This window comes from Nomascus leucogenys, chromosome 17 (assembly GCF_006542625.1).
Source record: "Nomascus leucogenys isolate Asia chromosome 17, Asia_NLE_v1, whole genome shotgun sequence".
Lineage (NCBI taxonomy): Eukaryota > Metazoa > Chordata > Mammalia > Primates > Hylobatidae > Nomascus > Nomascus leucogenys.
Genome location: NC_044397.1, coordinates 35032619 through 35047290, shown reverse-complemented (window position 1 = coordinate 35047290; position 14672 = coordinate 35032619). Strand labels below are relative to the sequence as shown.

The following is a 14672-nucleotide window of genomic DNA, read 5'->3' as shown; positions in this document are numbered from 1 at the left end:
GGCCCTGTCCCCCCTCTCTTACTGCTTCAACAGTTTATTGTCATCTCAGTAGATGTCATCTGAGTAGATCACGAGGTACTTGAAGGCAAGCTTCATGCCCAAATATTCCTTCTGCATCAGTGTAATGCCAAGAACACATTCTGTGCACAAAAAAAAATGCTAATGGAGTCATGGCCTGGTGCATTCCCGAAGACTTACCTGGAACTCCACCTCGCCCTGTGACTTGGCCACAGCTACTGACCCCTCCCCTCACAACCTTCAACTCCCACCAACCAGGGGCAAGATGGGAAAAGAAGCAAGTGTAAGAATGGCAGAGCAGGCTGTGAAATAGAAGAAGCCAGCTTTAGGATCATGAGTCTTTTAATATATTATTCTGAAAAGAAAGGAATTAAAAAAAAGTTCCTGACATCTCTTCTGTTTTGTTTTTTTAATTTAAATAAATACCCTGCCCACCCCCCCACCCGCTAAAATTTCCCTCCTCCTCCCCCATCATCCCGCCCATCCCTGGCACTAGACCCTCACCCCAGAACTAAATAAGATGCCTGATTCAGAGCAGGCCACACTGACTACCAAATTCTGGCAAATTGTAAATACTGTGAATAGTCTTGGGCCCTCTGCTTCCCTGGGCCCCTTCTTCTCTCGGTCCACTCCCCATGCGGACCCCTCCTTGGCTGTGGGGTGGCATGGATGGCGGGGCCTTTAGGCATTGGCATTGGGGAGAGTGCAAACTTGGCCCTGATTCTCCACTCCCGGCTCAGGAGTAGGTCAGAAGGGCCCAGAATCGCCCTCCAGACTGCAATAAATAACAAAATAAATACCCCCTCCCCAACTCCCGGCTCTCTAGAAAAGAGCTCCTCCATCTGGCACTCTAGTCCCTCTCAGCTCACCCACCCCCCTCTTCCTCCCATCCCTTCCTTCCTCCCTTCCCCATGCTGACCTCTGCCTTGGTTCTGGAGGAGGGGTGTACAGTGCCCAGCGGGAAGAACAGCCAGGGCGACTCTGTCCCCAACCTCAAGCAAGCCCTCCTCCTCCTCCAAGTTTCTCAGCAGCGCTGTTGGCATCCTAAGCCCAATGGGCCTGGCAGACTCTCCCCATCCCGGGGGGTAGGGTGGAGGGCAGGGGTGCTCCCTGGCACTCTCCCACGTGGTCCTTCAATGTCTCTCTAGGCGAGGCTCCCGGGAGAGCCAGGAGTGCCCACCCCCTCCCCAGTCCAGGCGCCCCGGTACCCCCGGCCCGCCTCAGATGGCGGTGTCCCAGAGGACCGTGTGCTGCCGGCGGCAGGGCGGGGTGCCGGACTTGCGGGGCTCGGGCCCCCGCCGCCAGCTGGGGAGGATGGGCATGCTCTCCTGCTTGCAGAGGCCTCGGTCCGGGCGGTGGCGCGCCTTGATCTCCTTGCACACGCAGCGCTTGCGCTCGATCACCTCCAGCAGCTTCCCGTCGCGCTCGCGGGCCGGCTGGGGCGGCAGGGGCAGAGGCAGCGGCAGCGCGGGGTGGGGCTGTACCGCGGGCGGGGGAGAAAGGAAAAAGCGGGCAGGGTCGGGGACGTCAGCATGACCGGACGGGTCTGCACTGCCGAGACACACGTCTTCCCCCAGAAGCAAGCCCTTGCTTGCCCCCCACGGCCTCTGCTGGCTCCCTCTGGCTGTGGGACCCATGGGGGCTGAAATCCAACTCTGGCAGCTTTGACCCAGCCACGCCCTAGTCTTCCTGGACAGATGCGTTTTTTAAGTTGGTCCTCCTAGAAGGGATCCCCCTTTTTTTTTTTCTGTCTTTCTTGTGTCTTTTTGAAACAGGGTCTGGCTCTGTCGCCCAGGCCAGAGTGCAGTGGTGCAATCATAGCTCACTGCAGCCTCGACCTCCTGGGCTCAAGCAATCCTCTAGCGTCAGCCTCCCTCCCAAGTAGCTGGGACTACAGGCATGTACCACTACACCAGCTAATTGTTAAAAAATTAAATTAAATTTTATTTTTGTATTGATGGGATCTTGCTTTGTTACCAAGCCTGGTCGTGAACTCCTGGCCTCAAGGGATCCTCTCATCTTGGCCTCCCGAAGCACTGGGATCACAGGTATCAACTACTGTGCCCAGCTGGGGCAAGAGTAGACAGGGTCCCTCCCTTCCTCCTTTCCTTCCTCCCTCCTTTCCTTCCTTCCTTCCTTCCTTCCTTCCTTCCTTCCTTCCTTCCTTCCTTCCTTCTTCTTTCTTTCTCTGTCTCTCTCGCTCTCTCTTTCTTTCTTCCTTCTTTCTCTCGCTCTCTCTCTTTTTCTTTCTTTTGACAGGTTCTCCCTCTGCCACCCAGGCTGGAGTGCAGTGGAATGACCATGGCTCACTGCAGACTCCACCTTCCAGGCTCAAGTGATTCTCCTGCCTCAGCCTTCAGAGTTGCTGGAACCACAGGCACGCACCACCATGTCTGGATAATTTTTAAATTTTTTGTAAAGACAGGGAATCCCTATGTTGCCCAGGCTGGTACAGAATTCCTAGGCTCAACCACTTCTCTTGCCTCAGCCTCCCAAAGTACTAGGATTATAGGCGTGAGCTACCATGCTTGACCTCTTTATTTTTTTTTCTTTTGAGACAGGGTCTTGCCCTTACACCCAGGATAGAGTGCTGTGGTGGGATTGTAGTTCATTGCAACCTCAGCCTCCTGGGTTAAAGCAATCCTCCCGTCTCTGCCTCCCACAGTTCTGGGATTATAGGCACAAGACATGGTGCCCAGTGGGGAGGTCTTTTTTCTAAATCACGGAAAGGTGTGCTATTGGCTAGTGGTGGCCCTGACTGATCTCCAAGCTGGGCCCTACCTTGCTGCCCATCTTAAGCAAACCCTCAAACCCTTCCCAGATCCCCTCCCAACCCCCTCACTCTCATTCCTGTGTTCCCGTTAGTCTGTGCTGGCTCAGGCCCCAGCCTGCCTGGCCCTTTTTTTTTTTTTTTTTTTTTTTTTTTTGAGACGGAGTCTAACTCTGTTGCCCAGGCTGGAGTGCAGTGGCATGATCTCCGCTCACTGCAGCCTCCGTCTCCCGGGTTCAAGCAATTCTCATGCCTCAGCCTCCCGAGTAGCTGGGATTACAGGTGCCTGCCCCAACGTCCAGCTAATTTTTGTGGGTTTTTTTTTGTTTTTTGTTGAGACAGAGTCTCTCTCTGTTGCCCAGGCCACTGGAGTGCAGTGGTGCGATCGTGGCTCACTGCAACCTCCATCTCCCGGGTTCAAGCGATTCTTATACCTCTGCCTCCCGAGTAGCTGGGACTACAGGCGTGCACCACCACGCCCGGCTAATTTTTGTATTTTTAGTAGAGATGGGGTTTCACTATGTTGGTCAGGCTGGTCTCGAACTCCTGACCTTGTGATCCACTCACCTCAGCCTCCCAAACTGCTGGGATTACAGGCATGAGCCACCGCACCTGGCCCTAATTTTTGTATTTTTAGTAGAGACAGGGTTTCACCATGTTGGCGAGGCTGGTCTCAAACTCCTGACCTCAGGTGATCTGCCCGCCTCGGCCTCCCAAAGTGCTGTGATTACAGACGTAAGCCACTGCACCCTGCGTGGCCCCTTTCTTTCTTTCTTTCTTTTTTTCTTCTAAGACAGGGTCTCACTCTGTGGCTCAGGCTGGAATGCAGTAGCGTGATCATGGCTCACTGCAACCTCCACCTCCCAGGGTAAAGCCATCCTCCTACCTCAACCTCCAGAGTAGCTGGGAATTCAGGCTTGCACCAGCACACCAGACTACATTTTGTATTTTTTATAAAGATGGGGTCTCGCTATGTGGCCCAGGCCGGTCTCAAACTCCTGGGCTCAGGCAATCTACCTGCCTTGGCTTCTGAAAGCATTGGGATTACAGGTGTGAGCCACTGCAACTGGCCTTCTTTAAAAGAAAAAAAAAAAAAGAGACAGGGTCTCACTATGTTGCTCAAGCTAATGAACTTCTGGCCTCAAGTGACCCTCCCGCCTTGGCCTCCCAAAGTGCTGGGATTACAGGCATGAGCCACTGTGCCCAGCCCTGGCCACTTTATTGCTTTTCTTTGCACATTCAAGCCTTCTCCACCTGCTCCTTCACAAATAAACAAAAAACCAAGCCTCACCTGGCTCAGGGCATCCCTGGGCTGGCTGCAGGGCCGGGGTGTGTGGAGCGCGACCTGCCGGACTCCGGAGGTGGAGGCCGAGCGCCCCAGGCGGTAGCCTCCCGTGAAGTCTGAGGTGGAAGAAGGAGGAGTGAGGACTGCAGGGGCCTCAGGTACCCCTCCCCTAGTTCCCAGTCCCCTGCCCTTGAATGGTCCAGGCTGCCCCTGCCTCATCAGAAGGGAAAAGGGGGTGGAAATGTGGTATGAAGATTTAGGGCCCTGGACATGGACGTGAACAGGTGAGAGAAAGTCAGGACAGGTGGGGCTAGACCCCGGGAGATCCCCCAGCCAGCCCCGCTGTGCACAGGTGTGTGCAGGCGGCATCACCTCCATTGCGGTGGCAGGCGGGGAAGGTCTGGCAGGGAATAGGCAGCGCAGTGCGGCTCCCTCCTCGGTCTCCGTGGTGGATCCTGGCCAGCAGGCCCTCTGCCCCCTGGCTCCTCACTGGGATCCCCGATATCACAGGGCCCCTGTCCTCACGCTCCACCTTGCCTGGACCCTCAGCACTGCCATTCCAGGCCCGGGCACCGTCCTCGACCTCTGCTGGGATGACAAGGAGAGCTGTGTGCCTGCACGTTGGAGGCATCATTCTGTCCCTCCGGCCACACATACTGCAGTATGGGTGGACTAGGAGACACAACTGCCCCTTTTGCAAGTAACGGCTGGGATGGGGCTCCTTCACACTCCCCTAACATACATACACACACACACACACACACACACACACACACCTTCCTTTCCACCCATTGGTACCATCTCCTGGGGCTGAGAATCATGTCTATGTGCTGCATCCAAACCCTTTTCCCTGGTCAGAGGGGCCTCCCCAACCGCAGCTTTAGCTTCCAAGCCCCTCCATCTCCAGATAGGGCCAGAATGACCAACCCCCTGGGATCAAGACCTGTAGGGGGAGAATCCCAATTCCTGAGCCCAGAAGGGGGAGCGCTGGGGGGAAGGGCTGCCTGTGAACTAAGCTCATCTCTGAGAGGAGGCCTGGCAGAGCATTGCGTTACCAGGCAACGGTAGGGGCCTCCCTCTCCTCTCCCTCCTGTCTGGATGGGTTGCCATGGTAACAGCTGGGAGGCAGCTGTGTTTAGTTCCTGGTGCGCACACTCACAAGCACACACCCCTGCAGCCCCGGGAAGGGAGGGGCAGGGAGCAGAGCAGGACAGGGCCAGATTTGACCCCCTTCGCCTCCCAGACCTTCCTGCTCCTCCAGCGCACACTGGGGGACCCCAGCCTGTCTATTGCCCACCCCCACCCCTCTGGTCTCCTAGAAAACATTCCAGACTCAAGGCTGTGACTTCCAAATAACCCCTCCAACACCTCCCCCAAACCATCACAGGCATCCCTAGCTGCCCCCCACCCCGATGCCAGCCCCCACTCCCCACCCCTCACTCACTGTCCAACTCCTTTGCTTTTCTCCCTCCATAGAGGACCTTCCTCTGCAGGGCCCAGCCTGCCCCAAATGTCGCGGCGCCCATCTCCTCCTCTTCCTCCTCTGGTGTCCCTGTGCTGGCGATGACGTGGGCACAGGAGATGCTGGCAAAAGCACCCCCATCGGTCCCTTGCTCCTGCAGCTGGATCTTGACCATGGGGGATGGGGCCCCCACACCACAGCCCTTATTCAGCACCCCCCCAGCCTTGAGGCTCTCATAGGCAGGGGGTCTCTTGAGCCCAGCTGCTGTGGCTGGGTAGGTCCACAGCGGGGTCAGGGGGCCTGCAGTTGGGTCCGGAAGGCTGTGGGGGGAGGCAAAGCAGCCACGGTGGTGGAGGACCCCAGCTGCCGCACCCATGGCCCCACCGTGGGGGCTGGACTTCCCTGGCACGGGGGGCCTCGAGCTGGTACACAGCATCCCATGGAGGACTGAGATCTCCTTCTCCGTCTTTGGCTCCCCAGCACCCAGGGGCGGACCAGCTGGCAGGACAGAGTGCGTGGTCACCTTGACCGCCGAGTACACCATGGTGTAAGACACGGCCTTGTCCTTGGGGAGGCCGGGGAGCAAGGCGGCCGGGGCAGGGGGGGCTGCCGGCGCCCCCGCCGCCTTAGGGCAGATCATGCTGTGGGAGTTGGGGAGCTCCCGCTCCCCCCGGGGCTGGCCAGAGCCCTGGGGTGGCAACGGTGTTGAGTGGCTCCGGGCCCGGCCCGATGGTCCCAGCAGCAGCAGGTTGGCAGCAGGAGGTGGAGGCGGTGGGGGAGGCGTCTCCCGCTCCCGTGCAGGCACTTGGGGAGCTGGGGTGGAGCCGGCTGGCTCCTTGGAGTGGCAGAGGACAGGTAGCCTTGAGACCCCATCGCCAGGGGTTCGGGAAGCAGACTTGGCTTGGGGGAAGGCCAGGAGTGGAGGCCGGTGCTGAAGGAGGTTGGGGAAGGGTGGGGGGATTTCACAAGGAGTGGTCTTGGTGGGCGTCCCGTCCCTCCGGCTCGGGAGGGCTGAAGCTGGGCGGCGGTGGGCATGGGGCGGAAGGGCGTGAGGCTGTTGTGGCGGGGATGTTGCCGTCAACGGTGGAGGGCCATTGGCCCGGCCTTCCCCAGCCTCTTCCAGCAGCGGGTACTTCATCTCCTCATAGATGGCCTCACTCTCTTCAGAGTCCGAGTCGGTGCCCGCTGGAGGGGTTGGGCCCCCACCCCCAAGAGGGGGCCCAGCCAGGCCTCCTCCACTTCGTCCTCCTCCCCTAAAGACGTCCCCCACCATCTCAATGTACACAGGCTCTTCCTGGGCACCCACATCAGGGTCCCCAGCTACTCGGGACCCCCTAGTGAGGCGCTGAAGAGGCAGGTTTCCCCCTCGAGTAGAGGGGCCTGGGGGGCAGGATTCATCGAAGGAGACAGAGAGCTGGGTGTTAGGGCTTCGCCTGGGCTTCTGCGGAGGAACCTTCCGGCTGGACTCCCGGCCCTCTGGGGTTGGCTTCTGTGAGCCTGGACAGGACAAGAAAGAGAAAAATAAACCAGGCTTTTAATGAGGGGAGCAAGTGGGAGGAGCCCATTCTGATCCCTTGACCCCTCTGCAAGGACATATCTGCCTCTTCATTTTCCCCACATTCCTCAACTTATAGCCCCAGGAGGTTTCTTCATTTCTTTTTTATTTTTCAATAGAGATGGGTCTTGCCACATTGCCCAGACTGGTCCCAAATTCCTGGGCTCGAGGGATCCTCCTGCCTCGGCCTCCTAAAGCACTAGGATTCCAGGCATCAGCCACCATGCCCAGCTGTAGGTTCCTTTTCTACTAGTCAGCCCTTGGTCTTTTTAAAACGTCAATTAATTGGCCAGGCACAGTGGCTCACGCCTGCAATCCCAGCACTTTGGGAGGCCGAGATGGGTGGATCACCTGAGGCCAGCAAGCCTGGCCTTGTCAGCCTGGCCAACAAGACAAAACCTTGTCTCTACTAAAAATACAAAAAATTAGCCTGGCGTGGTGATGGACGCCAGTAATCCCAGCTATCTGGGAGGCTGAGGCAGGAGAACTGCTTGAACCTGGGAGGTGGAGGATGCAGTGAGCTGAGATCACACCACTGCACTCCTGCCTGGGCAACAGAGCGAGACTCTGTCTCAAAAAAATAAATAAATAAATAAATAAAAGTGCTGAGATTACGGCGTGAGCCACAGTGCCTGTCCCACAGCCCTCAGTCTTTCTAATGTATTCTCCAGAATCCGCAGCTCCTACCTTCATTGTCCCTCTGAGGCCACCACCCCTTTCTCAAGAACTTTTCAGGGAGTGTCCCCTGCCCTTGAATGGTTCATCTCAGGCCCATCCAAAAGGACCCCCCCCCAATTCCTTTTGAGAATGGAATCTTCCACTTCCTTGGTTCTTCCCTGAATGAACCCTCCCGGCAAGCCTCCCCGGGCCTGGAATAGATCCTCCCAGCTCCCAGCTCCACCCCAGGGAGAGATAGGGGGTATCTCACCTGCTTTCTTGCTGGGGGGCGTCTCTGCCCCCGACCCGGGCCCCACCATGCTGAGCTTGGTGCTGGGGTGTCTCCGGGGCTTGGCAGGGGGTCTTCGGGTGCTGCTGTCCTCTGTGAGGCCCCCACCGCCCCCGCCAGGGCCACCCCCGACACTGTCCATGCTGCCCACCGAGTGGCAGGAGAGGGAGCGTGGGGCCATGGCGCTGCGGCAGGGGTGCGGGGTGTGCTCCTGGGAGGCGGGCATCGTCATGAAACCCATCCTGAGGGAGCGCCGCAGGGAGGCGATGTCCCGCACGCGGACCCCAGGCCCCTGGCCGGCCGCGGGCCCAGCCGAGCCAGCGGGGGCCACCTCCTTACTGGAGCTGGGGAGAGAAAGCCACGATGGAGTGGAGGAAGGGCCTCGGACCTGGGCCTCCCTCTTTTCCACCCCAAGAGGTGTCAGCAACCCTGTGGCTTCCCAGGGAGGAGGACGGGAGCCTGGGTGGGGACAGGGTTGCCAGAAGGTCTAAGGCACCAATGAAGGGGCTTCAGGCAGAATCTCGGGCTTTAAAAACACAAGGCAGTTGGGGGCAGGGATGAGAAGAGGGGTGAGTATGCCTGCAGGGGAGCATCCCTGGGGCTGGCAGATCCCAGCCTGGGCACCTGTGTGGACAGCCTTGTGCAGAGGTAGAGATACAAACCCAGGTAACACAGACGGATACACCTGCCCCCCACAGCTCCTTGGTCCCTCTTACTCTCACAGTGGCCCACACCTGGCCTCTGGTTACCCCTCCTGCCCAGCCACTGTGACCTCCGCCCCCACGGCACACCTCCTCTCCCAGATCCAGGATGTGCCCCTCCAGGACCAGAGCAGCCTCCCTGCCCTGGCCCATCCTTCTTCCTCCCTCTCCCCGGTGCTGTTCTCTCTCTGTCAGCCTCCCTGGCTCACCCCCATTCCATTCCACTGTCCCTGAGCTTCTGTCTGAGTGGAGGGTGGCGGAGGGTTGGGGGGGCGGCTGGCAGGGAAGAGAGGAGAGCTGTGTGGGGTGGGCACTCATTAAGGCCCTGTCTACTAACCCTTCATTAGGGAGAGATCGCTGCAGCGATCACTCTGATTAATCTAATTAACAACAAGAATTAAACTCCACAGTTTCGAGGAAGGAAAAGGGAGGTGGCTGTGAGTCAGGCTCCAAGTGGCTGTAAAGTCAATGGGAGTGAAGAGGAGAAGGAGAGAAGGATGGGAGAGGCCAGGCCCTAGGTCCCTGGAAGGGCAAGCGGGGAGGCAGACAGGGATTGCAGGGGTCTGGGGGTCGTCCCCTGCCCTGGCTCTTTGGCAAGGCCCAGCCTGCATGTCTGCCCCCCCCACACACAACCCCGTCACTTGACCACCCACCTCCCCCAGCAGGGAAAACTGGGAGGAGGCCAAGTGGATGTTCTCTGATGCCCCTGAAATGACCCCTTCCCTAGACCCTGGGAGGGAGGCGGGGTCTGCCCCTTCCAAGGTCAGGTGACAGGAGAGCCCACAGCCAGCCCCAAATTTGCAGAAAGGAGAAGGGCTACAGGCCAGAGGTGAGTCAGGAAGGAGTGACTCGGGCCTCTGGGGATGGGGAACAACCAAAGGGGTGCTCCTAGGCTGTAAACCCCCCCGCAGGAGGGCAGGAGTTGGGCCGGGACAGTCTGTGTGCAATCCTGGCCATTCCGTACTGACTCTGAGATCAGAGAGCTCACTCATGACAAGGCTGCCAGGCCCCCGAGAAGGGCTGTGGCCCAGTGAGGGGGCAGGCAGAGGTGCGGAAGGGAAGGGAGCGGTCTGGGGCGCAGACTTACCTCCTCTTGGCCTCCTCTTCCTTGTGCTGCCTCCACTCCAGCTTGGTTTTTCGGTAGAGGAGGTTCATCTCGTGGGGCAGGAGGTGGGGGCTGGGGGGCCCTGCTCAGCGCCACCAGGCCCGGGGGGCGGCCCTCCCTGGGTCCCGGATCCACTGGGTGGGGGGGTGGGGTGGGTGAGAAGGGAAAAAAAGAAAGGTGGGATGGGTGGGGGCCAGGGATGAATGAAAGAGAGAAAAAGGAGAAAAGACATGACTTGGGTCCTCAGAGAGGAAAACACAGACAGAAAACCCAACACAGCTTCAAGGACCCACAGACAGATAGACAGACACAGACCCCGACAAAGGTGTTCACAGCCCCAAATACGCACTCTGGAGAGACCAAGTCAACACAGATTCCCTTCTTGTGTAAAGACATCCTGATCCACCACCCATACAGGCCCCACAAACAGACTGCAACCCCTCAGCTACACAAGTACACATTCAGACACACAAACCATGGAGCCACCGACCCACATCTACAGACAGAGGACCAGACACAGAGATTGGCATAGGTAAACAGAAACCTAGGGATAGACAGGCACACAGACATAAACACCCACAGACACACCCACAGACCTCCAGACACACACAAATCTGCTACACGGAACCGGACACACCTACAGGCAGAGTTATGCCCAGGGCCTACTTGCGTACATTGCACCCCACTGGGAAAAGGGGAGATGGTCAGACTCTCCCCCCCATCTTGGGCTGTAGGGGGATCTCATGAGGGCAGGGTGGGGACGCTGAAGGAAGGATGGGAGACACCTGAGTTGGGTATCTAAAATACCACCCATCCATCTATCTCCACTGCCTGCCTTCCCCACCTTCCAGTCGTTCCCTGGGCCTGGGCCTTGGTCCACCCCGATTCCGGCTCCCTGGCCCTTTAGCGATGGTTTGGTCTCTGCCTCCCTCCCTTGCTGATGGCCCCAATCACCTTCTTCTTCCTCCAGGATTTGGGAGGCCCCTGGTTTTCCTCTTCCAGTCCCCGCCCCTCAATCCCACCCGGGGGGCTCCAGTCTGGCCCCATTGCTACCTTCTGGGCTGCGGCCTCCATATCTGCTCCGGTTTTCCTTCCCCCAAACCCACACTCTTCTTTTCGCCTTCAGCCTCACTTCTCCTCCCAGGCGCCCCTCCTTACAGCCGTCCTCCCCCTTCCCCTGTTCCAAACCTGGCCTGCTTCATCCCCCTTCTCCATCCAAGGGCCCCAGGTTCCTGGCACCCCTCCCCTTCCCCTTGTCCTGCTACCCTGGGCTTCTCCGCCTTTCGCACCGCCAATCCTCCCTGTCCCTTGTCCCCCCACCCCAACCTTCCTGCACCAAGCCTCCCCAGTTTCTCCATCACCGTACCTGGCCTGCCGGGCGCCGGCCCCCCCATGCCGGGCTCCGCCCGGAGCAGGAGGAGGGAGGAGGAGAGACAGAGACAGACCGGGGGGAGCGAAGCTGGGCCCTGCCGCAGAGACAGCCCCGCCTCCGGGTCCGCCCCCAGACCCGCCCCCCGCCCCAAACCCACCCTTCCACACCCTCCAAGGACGGAACGGGAGCGGCCGTGCGGCGCGGGGCCGCGGGGCTGGGGCGCGGGGCGCGGGAGCTGCGGAGCCTGCGGGAGCAGATTCGGAGGAAGGTCGTGGGGCGCTGGGGGCCCGGCGCCAGCCCGTCGCGGTCTTGGGGCGTCCGCTCCTCGCCGCCCCTCGCCCCCTGCCCAGCCGGGCGGTGCTGAGTTCGGTCTCCCCGGCCCCGGCGGAGCGGCGTGCAGCGGCGCCCTCCAGCGGCAGCCTGGGGCCCGCGCCCCCGCCCCGTGCACCCCGTGCGCCCAGTGCGCCCGGCGCGCCCCGGGTCCGCACCCAGCGTCGGGCCGGGGCCGAGGCTGAGGCTGCGGCTGCGGGGCCCGGGGTGCAGTGAGGCGCCGAGGCCGCCAGGGGGTGCCGCTTTCCAGGCCGAGGGGCTCCGAAGGTGGGGAACGGGACGGGCGGCGGCTCAGCCCAGCAGGGGGCGTGCTCCGGCGGCCGCGCCCTCTTTCCCCGCCGCCCCCAGGTGCCAGGAGAGCACCCGAGTTGGCTCGCTGGGGAATCGGCCGCTTCCCCCTGCAATCTCCCGGGGGTGCCCGGATCTCGTTCCACCGTCTGGGCTCAAAGCTATCCGCCCCCGTGGCCCGAGTCCTCCTCTCGTGACCTTTGACTCCCCCGGCGCCGCTCGCAGCGACCAGGGTCGACCTGAGTGTGGCCACCGCGGCCACCACCCTGGCACTGTCGGGGGGCCGCTGCGGGAAGTGACCTCGACCTCCCCGCCCATCACTTTTCTCATCATCTCCCCTAGAAATAACTCCCTCTGAAATCCGTTGGGCGCACAGCTCTGTAGCGGGGGTAAATCAGCCAGAGAAGACCTCGGTTGTACCTTCCACGGACTGGAAAATGGGCACGGCAAAGATAGGCACGGCCTGATCCCTGGAGCCTGCGAATGCTACTTTCCATGGCAGCGTCTTTGCAGACTTGCTGTGTGGCTTTAGGCAGATCGTGCAACCTCTCTGAGAGACGCTTTAGTCCGGGGATGTCCACTCTTTTGACTTCCCTGGGCCACATTGGAAGAAGAATTTGTCTTGGGCCACACATAAAATACTTTTAACACTGGCCGGGCGCGGTGGCTCACGCCTGTAATCCCAGCACTTTGTGAGGCCGAGGCTGGTGGATCACCTGACATCAGAAGTTTGAGACCAGCCTGGCCAATGTGGCAAAACCCCATGTCTACTAAAAATAGAAAAAATAAGCTGGGCATGGTGGCCTGCGCCTGTAATCCCAGCTACTCGGGAGGCCAAGGCAGGAGAATCGCTTGACCTGGAAGGCGGAGGTTGACGTGAGCCCAGATCGGGCCACTGCACTCCAGCCTGGGTGAGAGAGAAAGACTTTGTCTCAGAAAAAACAAACAAACAAAAACCCCAAAACTCCTAATGTTTTAAGAAAATTTACGAATTTGTCCTGGGCTACAAGCTGCCCATGCAGTTGGACAAGCTGGCTTTAGTCCATTCTTTGTTGGAAGGGGAGGGGTAGTAAAATAATACCAAAGTGCCTTGTAAATTGTAAAGGGTCCCACATATTAAAGGCTATTAGGAATGCTCCCAGGGGAGGGAAATATTGAAACACTTAAAACCCATTTCACGTCTATACCTTTAGTATGATTAGTTTATACGTGTAGGCCGGGAACAGTGGCTCATGACTGTAATCCCAGTACTTTGGGAGGCTGAGGCGTGCAGATCACTTGAGGTCAGGAGTTCGAGACCAGCCTGGCCAACATGATGAGACCCCCCCCACCATCTCTACTAAAAATACAAAAATTAGCCAGGCGTGGTGGCGGGTGCCTACACTCCTAGCTACTCGGGAGGCTGAGGCAGGAGAATCACAACCTGGGAGGCGGAGGTTGCAGTGAGCTGAGATGATGCCACTGCACTCCAGCTTGGGTGACAGAGCAAGACTTCATCTCAAATTAAATTAAATTAAAATATAAAAATGTGTATGTATTTACTCAATAAACATTTCTGCAGAGATGAACAATGTGCCAGGGCCTCTAGACTCAGATACCAGTGCCTGAGGCAGAGAAAGGGACTGCCCAAAGATAATTTTTGAATAGTTTTCAGCAAGAAGGAAGGCAGGCCTGGGGAAGGAGGGACCAAGGCTGTGTTCTGAATGTTGCTAGAGGAGAAAAGTTTCTGTAAGGGACAGAGGGATGCAGTCTGGAGGGGTAGGGAGCAGGTGGGAGGCTGCTTCCCAGACCTCACTAGTTGGGAGGCCCACAGACCTGGGCTATGGCAGCCATTGTTACTATGGCTTAAGGGAGAGAAACAGAAGTGTGGATGCTTCTAACAAAGAGATAAAGAATAAATATATAAAGAGGGTAGGTATTGCATTGTTTTATTTTTACGTAACCCTAAAGAGGGGTTAGAAATTTCCCTGAGGCCAGGCACCATGGCTCACGCCTGTAATGTCAGCTCTTTGGGAGGCCCAGCTGGGAGAATCATTTGAGGCCAGGAATTCGAGATCAGCCTGGGCAACATAGTAATACCCCGTCTCTATGAAAACTAAAAAATTAGCCAGGTATGGTGGTGTACACCTGTGGTCCCAGCTACTAGGGAGGCAGAAGCAGGAGGATCACTTGAGGCCAGGAGTTCAAGACCACCCTGGGCAACATTGCAAGACCCCCATCTCTACCAAAAAAATTTTTTTTAAGAAATTTAGCCAGGCATAGTAGTGTGTGTCTGTGGTCCCAGCTACTTGGGAGGCTAAGGCAGGAGGATCAATTGAAACCAGGAGTTTGAGACCATACTGGGTGACATAGTGAAAGCCCCCATCTTTACAAAAATTTAAAAAGTAGCTGGCTGTGGTGGTGTGCATCTAAAGTCCTAGCTACTTGGGAGGCTGAGGCAGGAGCATGGCTTGAGCCCAGGAGTTCCAGGCTGTGGTGAGCTATGATCACACCACTGCACTCCATCCTGGGCAGCAGAGAGAGACAGAGAGAGAGAGAGACCCTGTCTCTAAAAAAAAGGGGGGGGGGCGGGTTGGGGGAAATGGGAATAGTATAACATCCAGGATTTGATTTCAAATAGTCCAGCAAAATACAGCTGGCCCCCACACAATGTCATTTCATTGAATGTCATTTCATTATAACATTGATGATTTTTTAAAAATTGATTTTGGGCTGGGACCACCATCTGTGTGGAGTTTGCATGGTCTCCCCATGTCTGCATGGCATGTTTGAAAATTTTCATAATAATCCACTTTTTTTTTTTTTTTTTTTGAGCCATAGTCTCACTCTTGCCCAGGCTG

General features: G+C 57.9%; 1 protein-coding gene across 6 annotated transcripts; it reads right to left on the bottom strand.

Moving 5' to 3' along the window:
• Positions 1–347: 347 nt before the first annotated feature.
• On the bottom strand, positions 348–11725 carry NYAP1 (neuronal tyrosine phosphorylated phosphoinositide-3-kinase adaptor 1). 6 transcript variants are annotated; one of them, XM_030797253.1, is made up of 7 exons: positions 11209–11362; positions 9825–9976; positions 8019–8380; positions 5518–7032; positions 4446–4658; positions 4080–4189; positions 348–1496 (listed from the first exon to the last, which is right to left on the bottom strand). In XM_030797253.1, the coding sequence occupies exons 2-7, from the start codon at positions 9890–9892 to the stop codon at positions 1239–1241; spliced, it is 2526 nt and encodes an 841-aa protein (XP_030653113.1). In that variant the 5' UTR covers positions 9893–9976; positions 11209–11362; the 3' UTR covers positions 348–1238. The 6 variants fall into 6 exon arrangements, with proteins under 6 accessions (XP_030653113.1, XP_030653111.1, XP_030653108.1 ...); XM_030797251.1 differs by lacking the exon at positions 11209–11362 and adding an exon at positions 11372–11725 and having other exon boundaries at positions 351–1496; positions 4446–4661; XM_030797248.1 differs by having other exon boundaries at positions 351–1496; positions 4446–4661.
• Between the last annotated feature and the right edge of the window lie 2947 nt (positions 11726–14672).

Bases quoted from the DNA above. Each gene is read 5' to 3' on its own strand.
- NYAP1 (XM_030797251.1), bottom strand. From the start codon at position 9,892: ATGAACCTCCTCTACCGAAAAACCAAGCTGGAGTGGAGGCAGCACAAG. The intron at 7,033-8,018 runs GTGAGATACCCC...TGTCCTGTCCAG, and splicing joins GCCCCCCAGCAAGAAAGCAG to GCTCACAGAAGCCAACCCCA. The intron at 4,190-4,445 runs GTGATGCCGCCT...CTTCCACCTCAG, and splicing joins CGCCTGCCACCGCAATGGAG to ACTTCACGGGAGGCTACCGC.